Below are 19,868 nucleotides of genomic sequence, written 5' to 3'. Positions count from 1 at the left end.
GGGAATGGAAAGTAGAAAATCACAAAATTCTCAGGACTTCTATTTATTTTTTACAAGTAGAATATTATACAGCTATCAAAAGTGACCTGGACCAAAGCAAAAAGTCCACCAATGAGAAAAAAAAACATCCCATACTCCATTTATTGTTGTGGTATTAAGTCTTTCTTTTAACAAGTGACAGACATCTGAATAGTCACTTAGTCATAATGAAGATGGTCCTAGGTCTGTAATTTTACTGAAGAAGCATTCGTCAAAAATAACTGCCATCTATAATCTTCCAATTCTCTCTTTTATAGTCCGATACAATAGTCACCACTGTTTGCTTAAAATTTATATGGTAAGTGAAAAACAGCAGTTTTGACTGGAAGCAGTCTCCTCCTGGATGGCAGAATAATATATGAAATATTTTTGATCTATTCTAAGAGTTGTACTGTTCTAATTCTAATAAATGAAAATTGAAATCCTTTCCTCTTTTTTGTCAAGGCAAGCAAGCTAATATTCATTGTAAGGCCAGTGATTCATTTGAACTCTTTTGTTTCTGGATCACATTTTTGGAAAGGCTTCCTGCCATTCCATATTGAAACAGATTGTTCCTATTTTTCAGGATTCATACAGAATTCCTGGGAGATTAAATATATTCTAACAGATACCTGCCACAAGAGGGTCAAAACTGTACTGATAAGATATTCTTCACATTTGGTTATGCCAGCAGAAAAAGTAAGGGTGAAGAGTTACATCCTTGGGTATGTGTGTGTGTGGGGGGGGGGGAACTATTGGTCTACTTGACCTGTGCTTCGATTGTCATGTTTGATGCTTGTATTGAAAGACTTGGCTATTGCCCCTTTCAGTTCTGCAGTTCTCTGCTTGTCAATCATCTCCATCTCCCGGAGCTTCTGCAAACAGCAGAGAAAGAAGACATAGTAAGAATTCAATGAATTTTAATTTTCTTACAAGATAATACACAAATCTTACTCCAGATGAAGATGTATTGCCATCTCCTGTATAAATTTTTAAAGGTTCTTTTTCAGTTTAGATGCATACATGCCCTTCTACCAAGTCTTTTCCTACTTTCTCAAAAAATCATAATCATATCCAATTTTCATATTGAAAAAAAGATTGCATTTAAGCCTATAAAGGTCAGAATTACCAGGTACCTGTGATATTTCAGTTTGGATAATTCCTTCATATGCTTTGCTCTGTCCCAAAGCTTTCATTTCTGACAGGAAATTTTGACGATCTTGAATTTCGTTCACCACTAAGCATAAAGACAAAAGAAGCAATGTGGAATGAAAGACTAAAGGGCAGGAACATAGTTGTTCTTCTGAAGTTTGAATCATTAATTTCCCATTTACTTTATTTAAAAGACTTCTGTAGCAGCCCATCTTATGGGCCATAACTCTGGGAGCCTCACAACAACAGCAACATGAAAACAACAACAATATTGGAACATATATTACATTAATTCCCTGTATGCTTCTTAAACCTGTTAATTAAACCTGTTGCTTCCTTTGGGGGAAAATAGATGCAATATGTTATATGCAGGTGAGATTCTACCAGTTCTGACTGGTTTGGGCAAACTGGTATTTCAGGTGAGCATGTGGCCCTGCCCACTTGCCCCTGCTCTTTCCTATGCTTTATTTCCTGGTTTTTAGCATAGCTGATTCACACGGCAGAGCAGTTTGCTGCGCATCAGCTGTTTTACTTACGGGGAAGCAGCAGAAGGCAAGTAATTGAGTTGAAAATGGGCTTTTTAAAATGTAGCGCACATGCACGCTCAGCAAACCAGTTGTTTCACAGGTTGGTTATACAATCATGTGAGAAAGAAAGAACACCCTCTTTTTATGGTTTTATGTATCAACAGTAAAAATCATTTGGTCCTTAGTTTTTAAAAGTAGATAAATACAACCTCAGATGAACAACAACAACACAACGTATTACACTATGTCATCATTTATTTTACAAAAAGAAAGCCAAAATGGAGCAGTTATGTTCACCCTTAATGCTTTCAGAGAGATGAAGATGCTAAGTAGCAGCCAGGGGCTGCTAATCAAGTGCCCTTGATCAATTGACACGGCAAGTGTGACTATCCCTATAAAAGCCAGAGTTTTAGGAGTTTGCTGGTCTCCAGCACTAAGGTGTGTTTTAACACAATGCCAAAGAGGAAAGATATCAACAGTGGTCTTAGAGACGCAATTGTTGCTGCCCATTAGTCTAGAAAGGATTATAAGGCCATTTCCAAACAATTTAAAGTCCATTATTCTTGAAAAGAGTATTCACAATGGAAAACATTCAAGACAGTTGCCAATTTTCCCAGGAGTGGATGTACCAGCAAATTCACCCCAAGGTCAGACTGTGCAATGCTCAGAGAAATTGCAAAAAATTCCAAGAGTTACATCGCAGACTCTACAAGGCCTCAGACAGCATGTTAAAAGTTGACGTGCATGACAGTACAATTAGAAAAAAAACAGAAGTATGATTTATTTGGAAGAGTTGCTAGGAGAAAGCCTCTTCTTAAAAAAAAAAGTTTGCAAAGTTACATCTGAATAAACCACAAAACTTCTAGAACAGGCCTATCAAACTGGCAGCCTGCAGGCTGGGTAGGTACATCATGCACAGACCACACCCAGCCCAGCTCCGCAAAGACAAAAAATATCATGATACGTTGTGAACTGGCCCGTGATGTGATTGAGTTTGACACCTATGTTGTAGAACATTGTCATTTGGACAGATAAGAACAAAGTGAAGATGTTTGGCCATAACGCACAGTACCATGTTTGATGATTACCAAATACAGCATATCAGTACAACCATCTCATGCCAACTGTAATCGTGGTGGTGTGGTGGTCATTTGGGTTTGTTTTGCAACCACATGACCTAGGCACTTTGCAGTCATTCAGTCGACCGTGAACTTCTCTGTATATCAAGGTATTCTAGTGTCAAATGTGAGGCCATCTATCTAACAGCAAAAGTTTGGCTGACATTGCAACAGGACAATGATCCTAAGTACACCGGCACATCTACAACAGAAGGGCTGAAAAATTAAAAGAACCAAGCTCTTGCAATGGCCCAGTCAAAGTCCAGCTCTCAACCAGATTGAAATGCTGTGGTGGGACCTCAAGAGAGCTGTGCATAAACAAAATGCCCAGAAACCTCAATGAACTGAAGCAATGTTGTAAAGAAGAGTGGGGCAAAATTCCTCCACAATGAGACTGATAAAGAAAACCATTACTTCAAGTTATTGCTACTAAAGGTGTTTTGTCAAGCTATTGAATCATAAAGGGTAAGTTTTTCACACATGGCTTCTCCATTTTGGCTTTCTTTTCTGTAAAATAAATGATGACATGGCGTAACTTGTCATGTGGTGGTGCTCATTTGTGATTGTATTTACCTATTTTTAAGAACAGCTAAGGACCAGATTATTTTTTTATTATGTTCTGATGTTCATAGAACTCAAAGTGAACTTTCTTTTTCACATGACTATAGGTTTAATAAGATTCTCATATACGAAAAGGAAGTCTTTCATAGAACATAGTAATAATGTCCAGAAGTTTGGTTGATCCAGAACATCCACAAGATCCATGCCACTGAATACTAATACTAATTCTGAGGAACAAAAGCAAGCAATATTTGGGACAGTAGACAAACTTTGCAATAGGGACTTTGTCTTAAGCCAGGTATAAATAACTTTAACTCCATTTCTTGATAACAGACAGACTGCCTATGCATGCTATGATATGATGAATTATGATTTATTGAATTAAATTTTGCCCAACATTGAGCCATAATCATGGTTTATAAATCATGGTTTATAAACTATAGTGGCTGTTATTATGGGGGGGAACATCTTAACAGTCTATTGTATGACTACCCTGCTCTTGGTTAGCTTTGCCTTGCATGTGCTCTGCTGAAACTACCTATAGAAATCTCTTATGTTTATTGTTAACTTGATACACTGTTGTATCAAATGGTTTGGTGTCACCCTGGTTGAAAATATATAACACTATGCCAAAGTAATGATCCTGCTGTACTGCATTAGTGGATAAGAGTAGTGTTGCTGTGCTTCATCCTGGAAGTATGAGCAATCTTTTGCAAAGACAACTTAGCATGTAAGTCACTGATTTGACAGTGCTCAGAATCTAAAGATACAAGCAGGAAGGAGTAGCTGTTTCCAATCTCTACTAGCTACAAACAGCCAGTATTCATAGAACATGATTTAATCAGATCAGGTCAATTCTTAGAAGCTACACTCACACATCCTAGTTGGTATGAATCTAACATTAACTTGGTTAGAGTTAACCTTAGTTTTTAGTGATAGCATACTGTATGGACATAGCATCTTAGTTTAACTTTCTGGTTCTATGTATGATGCCAACTCAGTAAGTGGATTAGCATTACAAATTAATCCTAAACACTATTAGGGATCATCACACAGCCAAATATTTACATTGGATTTGGTATTTTTGTCAACCTACAGAATGTTCCCAAGGACCTGTTATAGGCAAATTTTTGATGGCAGTAAAGGTATTATTGCAGGATGTAAGCTGTTCCAAGTAAAGCTGCCTTTTTCAATTGACTGATGGGGATTTTGTCAATGCTAATGGTATTCAGGTGGTGATCCAGTTGTTTTAGGATTGCACATAATATGCCTATCACTATTGGTATTTGCTTTCTTTTGCCACAGTCCTTCTATTTGCAATTCTTTGTATTATATTTTTATTCCAGAGGTATAGGTGGGTGTAAATGTCTGAGTTCCTGAACTACAACAACCCTTTTATCTTAGGCTAATATATTGTATGTACCCTGCCAGAGTGTATCAGGTCACTGCTTTTAGCTAAGGGGGTCCACTTACATTCATCGAATCGGTCCACCTCTGGTACTGTTTCTTCTACCTTGACTGGTTTCTTCTGAGTTTTCTTCTCTACTTTGTCCTTTCCTGTTGCTAAGATGTTTTGCAGTCTTTCTTTCTCCTTCTCTATGTCTCCTATAGATATAAAAGAAATATTATTACTGTATAAAAATATTGATCAGAATTCCTGGAGGGGATAACTTACTGTCATTCTTTTATGCTCAAAAGAAGACAATTTTAAAATGTCTAAGCAAATAATTACAAATGAACTCTGATACTCAAATAGCAGCAGTTGAGACTGCTAAGTGGAGAGAATTCTAGAGATAGTATTTTCCTTGGTTATCATTTTCTCTTTCTCAGAAATTTCTCTTTGAAGAGTTGCACTAATCTGACAGATCACCTATATTAATCCTTTCAGCAGGTAGTCCTCATTTAACTATTGCAACTGGGACCAACTCAGTCATTAAGCAAAGTGGTAGCTAAGTGAAAAATTATGGGACTGTGCTTACAATTTTATATTAGTTTTCCTTTACTTTATAGCATCAAAAGGATATGACCCCAAACAGTCGGGTGATTTCAAACAGCAGGGATGCTTTCTGGAACTTGATTTACAAGGAAGCCAAGTAAAAGGGCAAATCTTATGGCTCCTTTTTACCATTTTGGAAGCTCACTCAAGTACTGGGATAATTAGTAAGGGAATTAGATAATTCACCTTTGGAGAAGAAGAGATTATAAGAAGTAAGCAGGCACACAATGTGGAATACACATTCCCTGCTATTTGCTTAGCACCCTTAGGAGTGCTGAGCCACTTAGGGAACAAAAAAAGCCTTGAGTAGAGACATTGATTATAGTCTTGTCAATTTCAGGCAGCAACTGTGCAGGTCCAGGATTCTAATCAAGTAATTAAAATCACAAGAGTGGTTAAATTGTGGTTAGCACTTTTCAGTGACTGCAGTGAAGAGAGAGAAGCAGCTCAGGAAGAGATAGCTTGTTTAGACAATCCTTCTGTGCACTGTGAAGCGAGTAGAGAAAAAAAAAGCAGGCCAGGAAATAGACAACACATATTGTGTTTAATGGTGAACACTGACCTAGAGAAGCTTTGGAGGCCATAAATGTGGTCACTGGTTGCAAAGTTACATTTTCATCACTGTTGTAACTACAGGTGGTTGCTACCCACATAGTACAGTAGCTGAACAAAGATTACTTGTAAATAATGATGAGTATCAGTGGTGCGTTTCAAAATTTTTTGCAACCAGTTCGGTGGGCATGGCTTGGTGGGTGCACTTTGTGTGTAAACACTTTGCATGCATGCGTATGTGCCAAACATGCACTTTGTGCAGGCACAGAGGCTTTCCAACTCGCCTCCTGCAATCCTGCACTCCCCCTGTCGCTTTAGCAACTGCTGCACAGCAATCTATTTGCCTCGCAAAGTAGCTGCGCTTCAAAAGCAGGACATAAAGGTTAGTATGGGAGCCCGGACAGGTGGGCCCAACAGCAAAGTGTCAGAGAGAACTGGTTCGGTCTCCGCTGCTCATCGTCGCTACCGCCTTGGCAGAATCAGGCCGAACCGGTAGAATACCACCACTGATGAGTATTAATCATCGTTATTTATTTCTCCATTCCTGCATTTATCATTTGCAAATGTTTCTTGCTTACGAGTGGCTTGAGGTTTGAATTTTTCTCTGGTATATGCATTTCCTGCCCGACAGATTTCTGCAGGCCGCAGGTGAGGTCTACCACAGAGAGTGGTGGTCAAAATAATCTTTGATGACACAGGCTTCGGAAACTCTGGTTCTCTGCTGGATGTTGGATAACAGTGTACGGGGAAAGCATCACCACCTAAGAAAGAAGGGCAGAGATTGGTCAAAAAGGAATTAAATGTAAAGCAATGGCATGCATGTACCATTTTAAGTATACATGGCAAGAGTCTCCTTTCACCCAAGCTCAGTCTCTGGCAGCTTTTTAGAAACCTCCAGTAGTATTCTTGGCAGTGTCTAGATTTGACCCCAAGGTTAAATTGCTAGGTATAAATATGTGTTCCAATTTAATATTTTAGGAGGGATTCTGTAAACTGACTTGCTTATAAATGCATACAAGAAAATATATAATAGGAATTACTCATGTTTTAATATGAATTCAGAATTGTTTAAAAATAGTCCCTCAACCTATCTCTAGGTGATGAAAATCTCACTTTTACATAAGATTTATTGTCCTAGACTGAGTTGGATAAACTAGAGTTCATTAAGAAGTATTCATCATCTGTGATTTACAGTTTTACACTAATGTTTTATTGTCTTCCTGAGTTTATATAAATTTCCTTTGCAAGGGGATGGTTTTTCTCTTTAGCTGGAGAAAGTTGCATGTCTGAATTAAATTTAGAAATCTGAATTTTAGGCATACTTACGTTTCATGCAATTTACAAGATGGCGTTGCTGGAAGCAAGTAAGTTTAGATTCTTGCATCATCACTAAAAGAGAAAAAATATTATACAGATCAGCAACAACATCACACCCTTTGCAGAAATAGATTTAATCCAAACGGTACCTACATACAAAAAGGAATGCAAAATCTTGAGCACAGATACCACAAATGCTAAAAGGCTACAGTCCAATCTATCAGTAGAGGTCTTTTCCAATGAGATATCTTCCTGCTTTTTTGATATAATATAATTGAAGGGTATCCAATTGTAGAATGTTATAATTTATATTCAAAACCCTTTTTCAGAATATCTAACTAATTGCAACATTGGGTTTTCTCCCCAAAATTATTTTTATTATTGTGGTTATTCTGGAATACAGAAATCCAAAGTTAATTTTTTCCCTGTATTTTTGGTTTTAAGCAAGTAGTATTCAAAAGGCTCTATTTTTTTCTGTAACCAGTTTTCAGCTTATAACTTTATTGGCATGACCAGATCTTGTAATTAGCTGCTGCTGAGAAAGGTATTCAAGAATTTATACCTCATATTAAGGAAGAAATTCAACACAGACATTTTCCTATAGTTACTAACTAGTCACTGAAATTATCAAAGACTAGGGATCCTCAATTTGCACAAAAAGTAATCTAAGTAGTAGTAATTTAAAATGCAACAAGATAATAAGCTGGAGTGGGGAGCATTACTTCCTGGGATACTTTTCTATTCTGCTTGCTAATTACCTTTTAATAACTCTTGTGTTTCCTGGCTATATTCCTTCACAGTGGGAACATGCCAAAATCCGCTTCCTTTTATCACAGGCCTGATCCTCTCTTGAGAAGCCATTGTAATATAGTACTCTGAAAGAAACTTATAAAGAGTTCTACAATTATTAAGATCACAACTCACACATATTCTGTATTTTTTCTCATAATTCTTTCACCAATGTTCATTTGCCATATTTATTTTATTTATTAAAGTTCTACGCTATACATGTCAATACAATGGCACTGAATTAGGACCATTTCCCACATTTATTACTGTTGCAGCATCCCCATTGTTGCATGATCAAAATTTGGATGCTTAGCAAGTACCCTAACTCATATTTAGGACGGTTGAGGTGTCCCAGGGTCAGGTTATCACCTTTTGCGACCTGATAAGCAAAGTCAATGGGGAAGCCAGATTCACTTAGCAACCAGGTTACTAACTGCAGCGATTCACTTACCGATCGTGGCAAAAAAGTTTGTAAAATGGGGCAAAACTCACTTAATAGTCATCTCGCTTAGCAACAGAAATTTAGGGCTCTTTTTGTGGTCCTAAATTGCAGATTACCTGTAGACCAATTGTATACTCATTTGTAAAATATGTATGGGCTACATGTAGAAAACCCAAACTGGATTTTTTAAGGCAGGAACTGGAGACAGTTGTGCTGCATACATCATGGTCATAACAATTTCATGTATTCATAACTATGTTTACTCGTATACCTGTTATCTTATAGGCTCTTGACAAAATAAAATAAAATAAGTAAGTAAGTAAGTAAGTAAATTAATAAATAAATTGCAGCCGGCGTCCAATCGCAGCCTAATCCTAACTTCGACACCACGGTGCAATTTAAGGTAACGGAGATGCAAACTCAGCATCTAAAACGGATGCGTGAAATCGTGCCTATCTCGGCTTGGAGGCCCCCATCTCAGCTATTCCCAAAAGTACCCGATTTTCCGTCCGATCACGGCTCCCTTTTCTGGAGGGTTACGGGATGAGCAGCGAGAGAGGTTTGCAAAAGGAAAAGTCTCCCCCCACCTTCTCTTACCCGAATTGGCGGCTCCCATCACCATGACAACCGCCTCCGGCGCTCGCTTACGCCAACGTCAAATCTGACCCCGGAAGTGTTCGCGCTCGGCGTGCTCTTCGACGGGAAGCGCGTGAGTTTGTTTGCGTTTTTCCTTTTGCTTCCTTGCTGGGGGAGATCATCTCGGGGCTCTCCGCTTCTCCCGTCAGGACGCTCGGTTTGTGGTGGGAATTGACACCGTGAGGGTCTGTGCTGAACGAGGGAAGGCCTCCCCATGTCGGACAACGAGGATAAGTAAATAAGCGCGTGAATAAGAAATGAATCTTCTAGCCTGTTGCCCCAATTTGGCGTCTCCCGGGTGTTGGGGCTACTTCTCATTTCCAGAGCCGGTCCAGGGTGGGAGGAAGGCTTGCTTAGCCAGTCCGTCTGTAGTTGGGAAAACAGCCCCCTGGAACTGCTTTAAACCGAGCAGTGAGACGCTGGCCTGGATTCAACTTCATTCAATTCCTGACTTCGGGAATTGGAAGGGATCTTGGAGTTCATCTAGTCCACCCCCCTGCTAATATTTAGAATATTAGCCTCCTGGGTAGAGGCTAATAATTCAAATATTAGCCTCTACCTAGGATCGATCTTCCAGCCTACTGATTGTGAGGGGAGAGCTCCACCTCTACTTAAAGAAGAATGTGGATTTTCAGCTATTATTTTCTTCCCCCCAACGTATTGCTATGATTTAATATTAACACTGTTAATAACAATAGCATTGTTATTAAAAGGTGTATTCCACTTTCACTGTTGAACCAGTCCTAAAGTGATAGTTACCCATGCAGAGACTGAGGAGTAGCTACATAATAATGAGCTGGGTCTCATAGTCAAAGAGAAATTTGAATCCACGTCCTAGGTTTACTCAAATAATTGTACCACACTGACTTTTCCAAAAAATATTTCTAACCGGCCTGGCATCTTTCTCTGCTCACCACTGAAACTGGGTGTCTCCCACCCATATATACATTTGGATCCGCCTAAAGCTCTGTCTAGTCTAGCATGGTTTATTCTGAGAAGCTAAATGACCCACATTTTTAGTATGTGGCAGTTGAAATACACTTAAAATCAAGAATCCTTTGTCTTATAATTTAGTTTGTTTTTCTTTAGTGTTAATCACCTGTCAAAGAGGAATTGTGATACAACAAGCCAAAGTAGACTTTTTAAAAAATATTAATATGTGTATTTTAATTAAATTTATACTTTTGCTCAGTTTATCCTGACCTGATGGACAGAATTTGAGAATAGAATGCATTTTCTACATCATGTACAGTAGCAGCAGTCATGCCAATGGATTCCCTGACTCATGTATGATTTGACCTAAAATTTCTTAGAACTTAAGAAGGAATCAGTAGATTGTAGTAATCTCTAAATTGCAAATTTGGAAAGCTTAATAGCTAGCTGTTGCTTATCACCATCACAGAGTACATTTGGGGAACAGAATTACTCAGAACAGAATTGCTCTAGTTTCCAAATTCATGCCTGTTGATTTAGTGACTTTTAAAAGATCAAGAATGTGTCTTTTTCTGGCTTGTACCACAGAATTTGGAAGAAGAGCAAGTGAATTTTCTCCAACTTAAAGACAAACATGTTCCCTTTCTGACTTTTCTGTGATCCATTCACAGCCTGATCCATTCACACTTGGGATTTTCTAGTGATCTTCTTTCTACATATGAATCAAATTCAGTCCTACATTGTTTTTGTCAAGATAGATAATTTAGGTGTTGACATCAGTAATGACATTTAGCTCGTAGTAAGTATTTTAGGGTTTTGCTAGAGAATTGCCCATAAAATATTAATAAATTTCTTCTATTAGTTTTGATGGAGATGATTTCGATGATGTGGAAGAAGATGAAGGACTTGATGATCTAGAAAACGTTGAGGAGGTAAGTGACTTTAGCTTGTGATATGCTAAAACAGCCTTCAACCTGGTGAGTGGTTTGAAAAAGGAAGATATATATTTTATGAGTGAAATAGCTACTAGATGTACTAGACTTCAACTTCTGTCATTCTTAGCTGGAAAAATGAATACTTTTGGAAGGCTGTATTTAAGTATATTATTAGGGTATAAAGGAATATAGGGTTGCGTTTAGGGAACTTGAAAGGGCCACTTAGGAGGAGAAAGAAGGATCAAACTATTAAGGAGGGACTTTGCGAAAAAGTTACACAGTCCGTAGAGGAAAGCATAAGAAACAAATTCAAAATAACCTCCCCGTGATTTTTTTTTTTTAGTATAATATGGGATAGGGAGAAACTTGGACAAATTTTCAAAAAATATGTCAGTCCTTTGAGGTAGGTCAGGTCAAGAAACTGGATTCCAGTAATACTCTTTATCATAGTAAGGCAGAATAATAGAATCTTGAAAGTTTTTGCGTAGTGCTCTCTTATCTCCCTCAAAGTCTGTTCTACATTGTTTTACCCAAGGCATATATTTTGTTTCTTTGACTAGTAGCTAAGGACAAAGAATAAGGACCAGTAACCTCGATTTGTAAAGTCCCAATGCTTAAGTGGTATAAAATGTGAAGTTTAGAAAATGGGTTAAAATATATATGAATTCATAGGTTAATATCTGTTTTACATCTTACCATCATGTATTAGGTATCTTTACCTAATAGCATTCTTGTAGAACCTTGTTTAATATTTTCCATTCATATTCTCGGTTTTAATTGCATGATTACTCAGATGACAGGGCATGCAGCTATGTGTGTTTACATTTGCTTTGTATTATTCCATAGGAGGGTCAGGAAAATGTGGAAATCTTGCCATCTGGAGAGCGACAACAAGCAAATCAGAAGCGGATCACTACTCCTTACATGACCAAATATGAGCGGGCCAGAGTTCTTGGTACCCGTGCCCTACAGATAGCGTAAATATAGATATACATTTATTTAGCTATTTGTCTTTTTCTACCAATGGTTGAAGGCTTCTCCAGGTTCCAGCTGTTTGTCTCCAATGCATAATTCTATTTTGCCATAGTTATAGCTCTTTGGCAGCACATGTATTTAAATTATTAGTGAGATGCCACTAAAAAGTAGGACATTTATTTTAAATATTATGTTCATGGGTTTCAGAGTTCATATAGAGAAATATATGAATAATGGGAAGAGAAGGCTGCTAGCAGAATATTTTATCCCTCATTCAAGAATTGGGCAGTAAGAGTGATAGAAAAGGGACAACTTTAAGATGAGCAATTAAAAACAGAGGTCCATAAATAAGATTGCATTTTTGGGGGTTACATAATGTCTTTCAGATTAAATCTTTTCCCCATTCTGAAGGTGCTAGACAGGAAAATTTTTCTTTTCTTTGTGGAAAACTAAATATTTAGAAGAATTAGCCACTAACGACAGATGTTTCATTATCCAATATGTTCCCAATATTGTTCCAAGAAGGAATGTAGTGCTCTTGAGCTTATTTGAAGCATCTTACCAGAGGTTTAACTAAGCCAAAACTTTACAGGTTGTCCTTGTTTATCAATTGCACAATCAGTAACCATTCAAAATTATGATGGCACTGAAAAGTAGATTTATGACCAGTTCTCAAACTTACATCACAGCGCCCCTGCATTCATGTGATTGCAGTTTGGGTGCTTGGCAAGCAGTTTGCTTTGATGATGGTCTTCCTCTTCTGGCCACATGATTGCCATTTGCTACCTTTGAATAAAATCAAAGAAGCTGGCAGTAAGTTGCAAGTTGCAGTCATGTAACATTTCACCAAATGGCCATTGATGATTTGTTCAATGACCATATCCAGAACTGATGTAGCTCTGTTCACATGAAGTTTCACTTTACAACTATGTCACTTAATGATGGAGTAGCTGGTCCCAATTTTAGTAACTGAGGACTAGTGGCTGGTTATTCTTTATTTCAGTAGAACTCACATAGTAGACAGTTACTTTGATAAGCCAATGAAGATTGGTTTGCTAGAGGTGAATAACAATAATGTCCATGTGTGAGAATTTAGTCTCTCCTACTTTTATTTTTGTATTTTGTTTTATGCCCAAAATAGCAACCCCATATCACCCCACTTCTGTATGCAATTTAAAAGTATAATTCATTTGGACATATTATTACTGAGTTATATACAACAAATAACAAGAGCCAGTTTAAGGTTAAGGTACCAGGCTAGAAATTTGCCCATTATCACTCAGCCCTTGGAAGCAGGCAGTGGCAAACTACTTCTCAAAACCCTTGCCAAGAAAACTTCAGGGATTTTCCAGGCAGTTGCAAGAAATCAAGATTGACTCAAAGGTACACACGCACCCAGCTCTAAAATGAAAATCTTTAAAATGTCAGAAAGCAGAGATTATAGCATAGGTTCTCAAGAGCAAAAATTCCAGGCAAATTACAAGTTTGACAGGAAACCAAATGGTATATCTTATTCTCATCTAACTTGATAACTTTTAATACCCACTGTTTACTCCAGTTGCAGTAAAATTTCTTAAATCTTTCCCCCCTCAGGATGTGTGCCCCAGTAATGGTAGAGCTTGAAGGAGAAAGAGATCCCTTGCTGATTGCAATGAAAGAACTGAAGTAAGTTGAGAAGTTTTATCCATGTGCAGGTGTGCATAAACTGTTCCCTTTCTAATTAGATTTGGACATTCTGCTTGAAGGCAGGAGGGGTTGTATGGTGAACATGCTTGTTTCACTCTTCCTGTTCTTCTAGTTGTCCTTATGATCAAGAGAACTTTCTGCAGACTGAAATCTTGCCTACGCGTATTGGTTCTACATACAATTTAAAACCACAATTTTTAGGACATTGATGAGGAGAGGAAGCTCAATAAATAGTAAATATTTATTGCTATAATTATTTGTCCTACAACTTGTGACAAAAAGGCAATTATTGGGAGGAGAGAGCTAGTTAATTTTATTCACATGTAAAATATCTGAATTTGTTGTCCAACAAGAGACACATAGAATGTTCCATTTTGTAGGTGCCTTGACTTTTCCAAGTAGAGGTAATGCTATTGTTTTGAATAGGAATAAAATACTAATTGTAAAAATAGTAATGCTATTTTTATGATTTATTTTTGTCACATTTTCAGTACCATAGTTTTCCCAGGTGCATTAATGAAAAGCGCTACAATGGTTTATGATTTAGTCCCTGCCATCTTTGTTTTTTCCATAGAAGTACAGTCAGAGTAGATGATTTCCCTTTTCCCGGCACTGAAATGTTTCAGACTTATTTTGAAATTCAGGACTTAAAAAGATAATTTGGTTTTTCTTTTTTTCTTTTATAAGTGTCATTGGCTAGAGAGTTATAATGTCAGATGTTATGTAGAAACTGAAAAAGTGATAGTAAACTATACTCCTGTTATAATGCACTTAAGATTCATGAGTTCCCATTATAGAAAGAAATACAAAACAATACATTTTCTTTCTTCATATTTGGCTCACATTGTGCACATAATGCAAGATTTGTATATTATTTAATGAAAAGGAGTTTATAAGCCCAAACATTAATGTGACTAAACTTGTTTTAATGTTTACGTGAACTATGCAAAGCTGTGACTAGTACTTCAATACAAAATCATAATGTGAGAATTTTCCAGAAAAATTATATTCTGGTTATGGTTTCAGGACCATTGTGTTGAACTCCTGTAACTTAAAAAAATTTTTTTGCGTGTTTTTACTTTTCACGTATTGCAAGATTATAAACCTGATGTTCTGGACAAATTCCTGGCTAATTACATTGTTGACCTAAAAAGTCTTATTTAGATTAAACTGGATTTAAATTTCTTTCCTTTAGGTTCCAAGTTGTTCAGTTTGCCAAAGGTTTTTAATAGTTTAAAATGCAGAGCATTTCTTTGGTTCATGACGTTACACTACATGAACACTTTATACGTAATTAAACAATGCGTATTTGAAAGGGTCATTTATGTGATCCCAGTACAGTCTTTCTATAAATTCAGTTGTCTCCCTGTCTCTTAGGAAAGTTCTTTGGAAAAATAAGGTTTAGAAGTCCTACATTCAGATTATTTGCTGCTTATTTTTAAGAAGTAGAAATGAACATTTAATGACTTTCTATGGGTGAATTTTTAGATTTGGGTTTGAAGGCTTTCAAATGTTTTATTACATACATCGCTGAATACCAATGATTTAGTTATGAATGTCTCTTTCCCTCCTCCAGAGCTCGGAAAATTCCCATAATTATCCGCAGGTATCTGCCAGATGGAAGTTATGAAGACTGGGGTGTAGATGAACTAATTATCACAGATTAAATATCTTCCGTGCTGCAACTCCAACTTTTATGGAAATATATATATATATATTGTGTAAATAAATACCAAAATACCAAAATAAATGTTTTGGATGTTTCCTTGTTACATAAAATAATACTAAAGAAAACCAGCAGTCTGCCTGTCTTGCTCTTTCTTTCTCTTTTTTTAGTGCTTTTACAGCTCAGTCTTGAAGACCCAGTAGATTTAATTCTGTTGCTGTTTTTGCCGAGCCAAGCAAGGTATTTGCTGCCTTTCAAATGCTATAAATGCAAACTAGAAAGGTGGTGCAGAAGAAGCTTCCTCGGAGTTGTATCTAATCATCATGTTATGCGCAAGTGATTTTAAAGTGATCCTGCAGCTGCCAAGCTTCCAGATGCCCTTTAAGACAACTGAAAGACCTCTTTGCCTTCGACCTACGCTTTTTTCCAGGGGCCTGTAGTAGAGGAGGCATTTCTGCTGCTTGCTACCAAACAGACATGCCTTTGTGCCCAGGAACAAGTTGCCTTGGAAACCCCCAATTTCCCCTCTGATCAAGGCTGGCTCTCTGGGCTTCTCAGGAGTATCACAGAGCGACTCTCATCAAATCTTCCATTGTTCCTTTTCCTGCCCTGACTTCTTATCAATCAACAGGATCCCCTTACAGTGGGCTGTTCTACAGCAAAAAGAAAAGCATAATTGCCTTGATGAGTTATCTAGTGAGAGTCAGCTTGACATCTGTAATCTATGCTTTATGGTACCTATGTCTCAGTACATTTCTTTCCCACCCTATCTGGCATAGCCTTACTGTAAGTGCATGCTCATATTGTGAAGAACTACCTGATCCCTTAAATGTCAGGAAAATAAGTTTTAAAGTTACGTAAATGAGCAAACTATTGCAAAATAAACCTCCAAATCCCCTGGGTCACTCAAATGGTAAAAGAGAATATTTTAAAAGTACTTTTGCAATGAAAAAAAATTATGCTTCTAAAGAAATCTTGGCTTTCTGCAATAAACTTTTTTGGGGGGTGAGCTTTATAGAGCAAATGTATTGTCAGCATTGTTTCTAAAAAAACATCAGGATATTTTAACCATCTCCAAAAGCTTTGTAAACATCGTTCCTATAAATCAGAGGTCCCAACCCCAGGTCTAAGTACAAGTCCAGGATCCATTGGGAACTGAGCTGTGCAAGCAGTGGGAGAGCAAGCAGAGCTCCATTTTGTGCGAGTGGGCACACATGCGAAACCACCCCCTCCCCCCTCTGCTGCCAGTCGGCAGAGCCAGAACAGTTGGGGACTGCTGCTCTAAGTTACATGCATGTAATGCATGTTGTCCCAAAAAGTTTGCTTAAGATGCAGAGGGCCTTTCTTTTGGCTCTTTGATGCAAACTTAATGCATACTTTCTTAAAGTGTACTTTCTTTTAATGCAAGTTTTTTTAAAAAATATAACTTGCTTTTTGTATGCAACATGCAATCCCATACCTTAGTTTCAGATGTGAGGTTTTGGGAGAGAATCTAAAGCTAACCAGACTGAAGAAATATTCCTGCTGGAATATCCAGATTTGCTCCTACTGTGGCAAAATTCTTTTATAATGCTACTTTATGCTCAGGAGTTGCTACTAGAGGGGTATATCAGACTTGCCTAGGATCTGAGCTGTTTTTTTCAGGAAGCTTGTGAAATTAGGGCAAAGGCTATTTCCCCCCACCCATTTTATTTATACACAAACACATATGCAAAAGAAATTTATATTTGGAAATAGTGAATTTTTTTAAGGGAGTAGTTTCAGAAATAAGGTGAAATGGAAGTTAACAGAATGAAACAACTGTAAACAGACAAAGGCACTGAAACCACAAGGAATGTGTCGCCTTTACTGAGCAACTATGCCAATAATAGGTTAATTTGCAGAGTTATAACTTACAAATCTCCTTGGCCTCTCCACTCCCTCTGGCGTTTAATCACGTTTGTGTGATGAAATTTCAGTAATGAAATGTGTCTTTGTGTGATCATTTTGGCATCCACAATGGAGCGCAGGAGTTGTTCTCCTGGCCCTCTTTTTTTTTTTTTTAAAGCTGCTTTGTTTTAATACTCTCCCTTCCCCATCCCCCTTCCTCAACCCTTGCATCTACATCAGATACAATTAAAAGGGTAGCAAAAGGCTCTAGGCCAGCTCCCACCAGACTGGTAGCGGAATGTGCAGTCCCTTTGTGCCCAGCGTGGAAGCTGGTAAATGCTGGGTCCTACTTTTGTTCTTAAGACAGAAACATGGCAATTGACATTAACTCTTGTAATTTATTGGCTAAGACAGCACATCACCTCTTCTTAATCAGCTTTCCTTCTGAGGATGCACATAGGAAGCACTTAGAAGGAAGCTGGAAAGATTTACTTTTGTCCCTTGTGTGTGGTTCCTTTAGCTGTGGCAATCTACCTATTGGCAATAGGTCATATACTTCCAGTTTTAACCATGCTTCCCTAGAGCGATTACAAAAGTTCTTTTGGCTATCCCTTCCAACTTTGCCAATGATTTTTCTCAATTAGCTTTTTCTTTATTTTCCATGAGCTTCCTCAAAATAGGGCATCCTCCGGATGTGTGAACTCCAACTCAGAATTTTCAACAAAGGCTATGCCAGCTGAGTAATTTTGGATTTTGACACACCTACTTTAGGGAGGACACAAGGGTGAAAAAGACAATGTGTTTTTGCCTTTGCTTGAATATCCAAAAGGCAGCTGTTTTATTTTGCAGTATTGCATCAAAACCCAGAACTCTGGTAGGGGTTTTTTTTTCCCTAAAGGGAAATTTGTAGAATGAGAGAAGGCCTTTTGAGTAGTGGTACCCTCTCTCTGAACTACTGTCTCCATGATTTTCAACTTGTGCAATGCTGGGATCATTTCTCTTTCATATGTAAACTTACTGTTTGCACAGATGTTTTGAAACTTTAAAATGGAGTCCAACAATTGTGCTTTGATTTTTTTTTTTTACTGTTTCAGCATTTTTTTTACAGTTTTTGCCTTTTCTGTATACTTGTGTTTCTCATCCTCAGCGGCCTTAAGATGTATGGAGTTCAATCCCAGAATTCTCCCAGCCAGCATGGGTGTCATTCTTTATAATGTAGATAATTATTTAAACATGCTTTCATGCTTAAATAATTATCTACCATCAAAAGTTTTTGCAAGAAGAAAACTTTGCAAAGGAAGCATCACACTTTTCTGTGAATCAGTTCTCTTTTATTGGATATAAAAATGTCCATATAGGTGAAGTTTTCTCATTCCAGCATGCAAGACACAGAATAATGAGTTTAAGTTATAGGAAGACAGATGCCTTATCTATCAATAACATCAGTTCAAAAACAAAATATGCTATCTAGAGAAGGTGGACTGCTCTTTACTGAATATATTCAAATTAGGACTGGAAACCATCTGACTAGGATGCTTGAATTTGGATTCCTTCACAGGAGGTTGAACTTTAGAGGCCGCACGCACCCTCTTCCAATTCTGATTCTATACTTCTACGGCTATTCTGGCCTAAAATGAAGTATATCTTAAATTGATTCATTGGTCAGCTGAAGAAAGGTAATTGCACTGATCTTACCACTTTCCTACTAACCTCCTTTTGTTACTCTCCTTTACCTAAGAAAGTTCAACTCAGATTGCTTAGTGATCATTGAGTCTTCTGGTTAAATAACTCCTAGTGCCATGGCAAACATATAGCACAAGTTGCCAATTTTGGGGAATTTAAAGCATTTGGCCAGACATTTAAACAGAGGCCTAGAGCCAAAGATTTCCATCAGAGTCAAAGGAGATAATGTCAAGCCAAATGCACAACCCGCCCACCATTACATTTTTCATGTGCCCCCACGCAGAATAAGTCAAAAGGTACCCTGGTATGCAAAATATGGCAGTTTCTGAATTTTAAGTACCATCTTGGTTACATATCTCCTTTTTCTGACATTGCAACTCTCTGGTTTTGGTATGATATTTCAAGCTGGAAAATGTATCATTTATTCATAATCTTAGGAATCTTGTGGAATGAAACAAAGTTGAAGAAGCGGACAAAAGTGAGACTTGGTTCCTCCTGATTGTTAATACCTACCTGAGAAATTAAGAAGGATCAGTTGGTTTCAGGAATAGAGGGGAAGCTTGAAAGTAATTTTTGTAATTCCCAATAAAAATGGCATATGTACGGTAGTGGTAGAAATACTTTTTTTTTGCTGCCTGATGAAGAAGGCACGTACTGTCTCTCTCAAGTAAAGTATTGCAAATCAAGTAGGATGGTAAACTGGATGAATACATTGAATTAGAGTAGTATTATTCTAATCTCACTTTAAAATATGTATTTTAAAATTACACAGTCAATCTGTCTGCATCACAAAAAGGACCCCTCATTAATGTGATGCAATTGATTTATAGAACGTATGCCACAAAAGGATTATATACAGATCTGTAGAATACACTTATCAATTACATTTATCCTTGGAAATTAAAAATGTTACCCCATATTTAGAGGCAGATGACTTTAGAATAGCAAATGTAGTGAAACAACTAGAAAAGATGTCAAGATGCTTGTGAACATCCCAATTGGGTTTAACAGTC

General features: G+C 37.4%; 2 protein-coding genes across 3 annotated transcripts; one reads left to right on the top strand and one right to left on the bottom strand.

Moving 5' to 3' along the window:
• Nucleotides 1-27: 27 nt before the first annotated feature.
• On the bottom strand, nt 28-9,166 carry C5H22orf23 (chromosome 5 C22orf23 homolog). 2 transcript variants are annotated; one of them, XM_026696075.2, is made up of 7 exons: nt 9,070-9,166; nt 8,000-8,126; nt 7,251-7,313; nt 6,503-6,685; nt 4,850-4,981; nt 1,155-1,255; nt 28-893 (listed from the first exon to the last, which is right to left on the bottom strand). In XM_026696075.2, the coding sequence occupies exons 2-7, from the start codon at nt 8,100-8,102 to the stop codon at nt 771-773; spliced, it is 705 nt and encodes a 234-aa protein (XP_026551860.1). In that variant the 5' UTR covers nt 8,103-8,126; nt 9,070-9,166; the 3' UTR covers nt 28-770. The 2 variants fall into 2 exon arrangements, with proteins under 2 accessions (XP_026551860.1, XP_087790939.1); XM_087934813.1 differs by lacking the exon at nt 9,070-9,166 and adding an exon at nt 8,970-9,052.
• Nucleotides 9,161-15,431, top strand: POLR2F (RNA polymerase II, I and III subunit F). The gene is made up of 5 exons (XM_026696087.2): nt 9,161-9,342; nt 10,904-10,973; nt 11,823-11,953; nt 13,545-13,616; nt 15,214-15,431. The coding sequence occupies exons 1-5, from the start codon at nt 9,323-9,325 to the stop codon at nt 15,302-15,304; spliced, it is 384 nt and encodes a 127-aa protein (XP_026551872.1). The 5' UTR covers nt 9,161-9,322; the 3' UTR covers nt 15,305-15,431.
• The last annotated feature ends 4,437 nt before the right edge of the window (nt 15,432-19,868 follow it).

This window comes from Pseudonaja textilis, chromosome 5 (assembly GCF_049901715.1).
Source record: "Pseudonaja textilis isolate UNSWEBS1 chromosome 5, rPseTex1.2, whole genome shotgun sequence".
Lineage (NCBI taxonomy): Eukaryota > Metazoa > Chordata > Lepidosauria > Squamata > Elapidae > Pseudonaja > Pseudonaja textilis.
Note: the sequence above shows the minus strand (reverse complement) of the source record. Positions and strands in the feature narration are given on the sequence as shown.

Coding starts and splice junctions, on each gene's coding strand:
- C5H22orf23 (XM_026696075.2), bottom strand. CDS start 8,102: ATGGCTTCTCAAGAGAGGATCAGGCCTGTGATAAAAGGAAGCGGATTT. Junction 7,314..7,999: donor AACACAAGAGTTATTAAAAG/GTAATTAGCAAG, acceptor TTTCTCTTTTAG/TGATGATGCAAGAATCTAAA. Junction 6,686..7,250: donor TCTTGTAAATTGCATGAAAC/GTAAGTATGCCT, acceptor CTTCTTTCTTAG/GTGGTGATGCTTTCCCCGTA.
- POLR2F (XM_026696087.2), top strand. CDS start 9,323: ATGTCGGACAACGAGGATAA. Junction 11,954..13,544: donor ACCCGTGCCCTACAGATAGC/GTAAATATAGAT, acceptor TTCCCCCCTCAG/GATGTGTGCCCCAGTAATGG. Junction 13,617..15,213: donor ATTGCAATGAAAGAACTGAA/GTAAGTTGAGAA, acceptor TCCCTCCTCCAG/AGCTCGGAAAATTCCCATAA.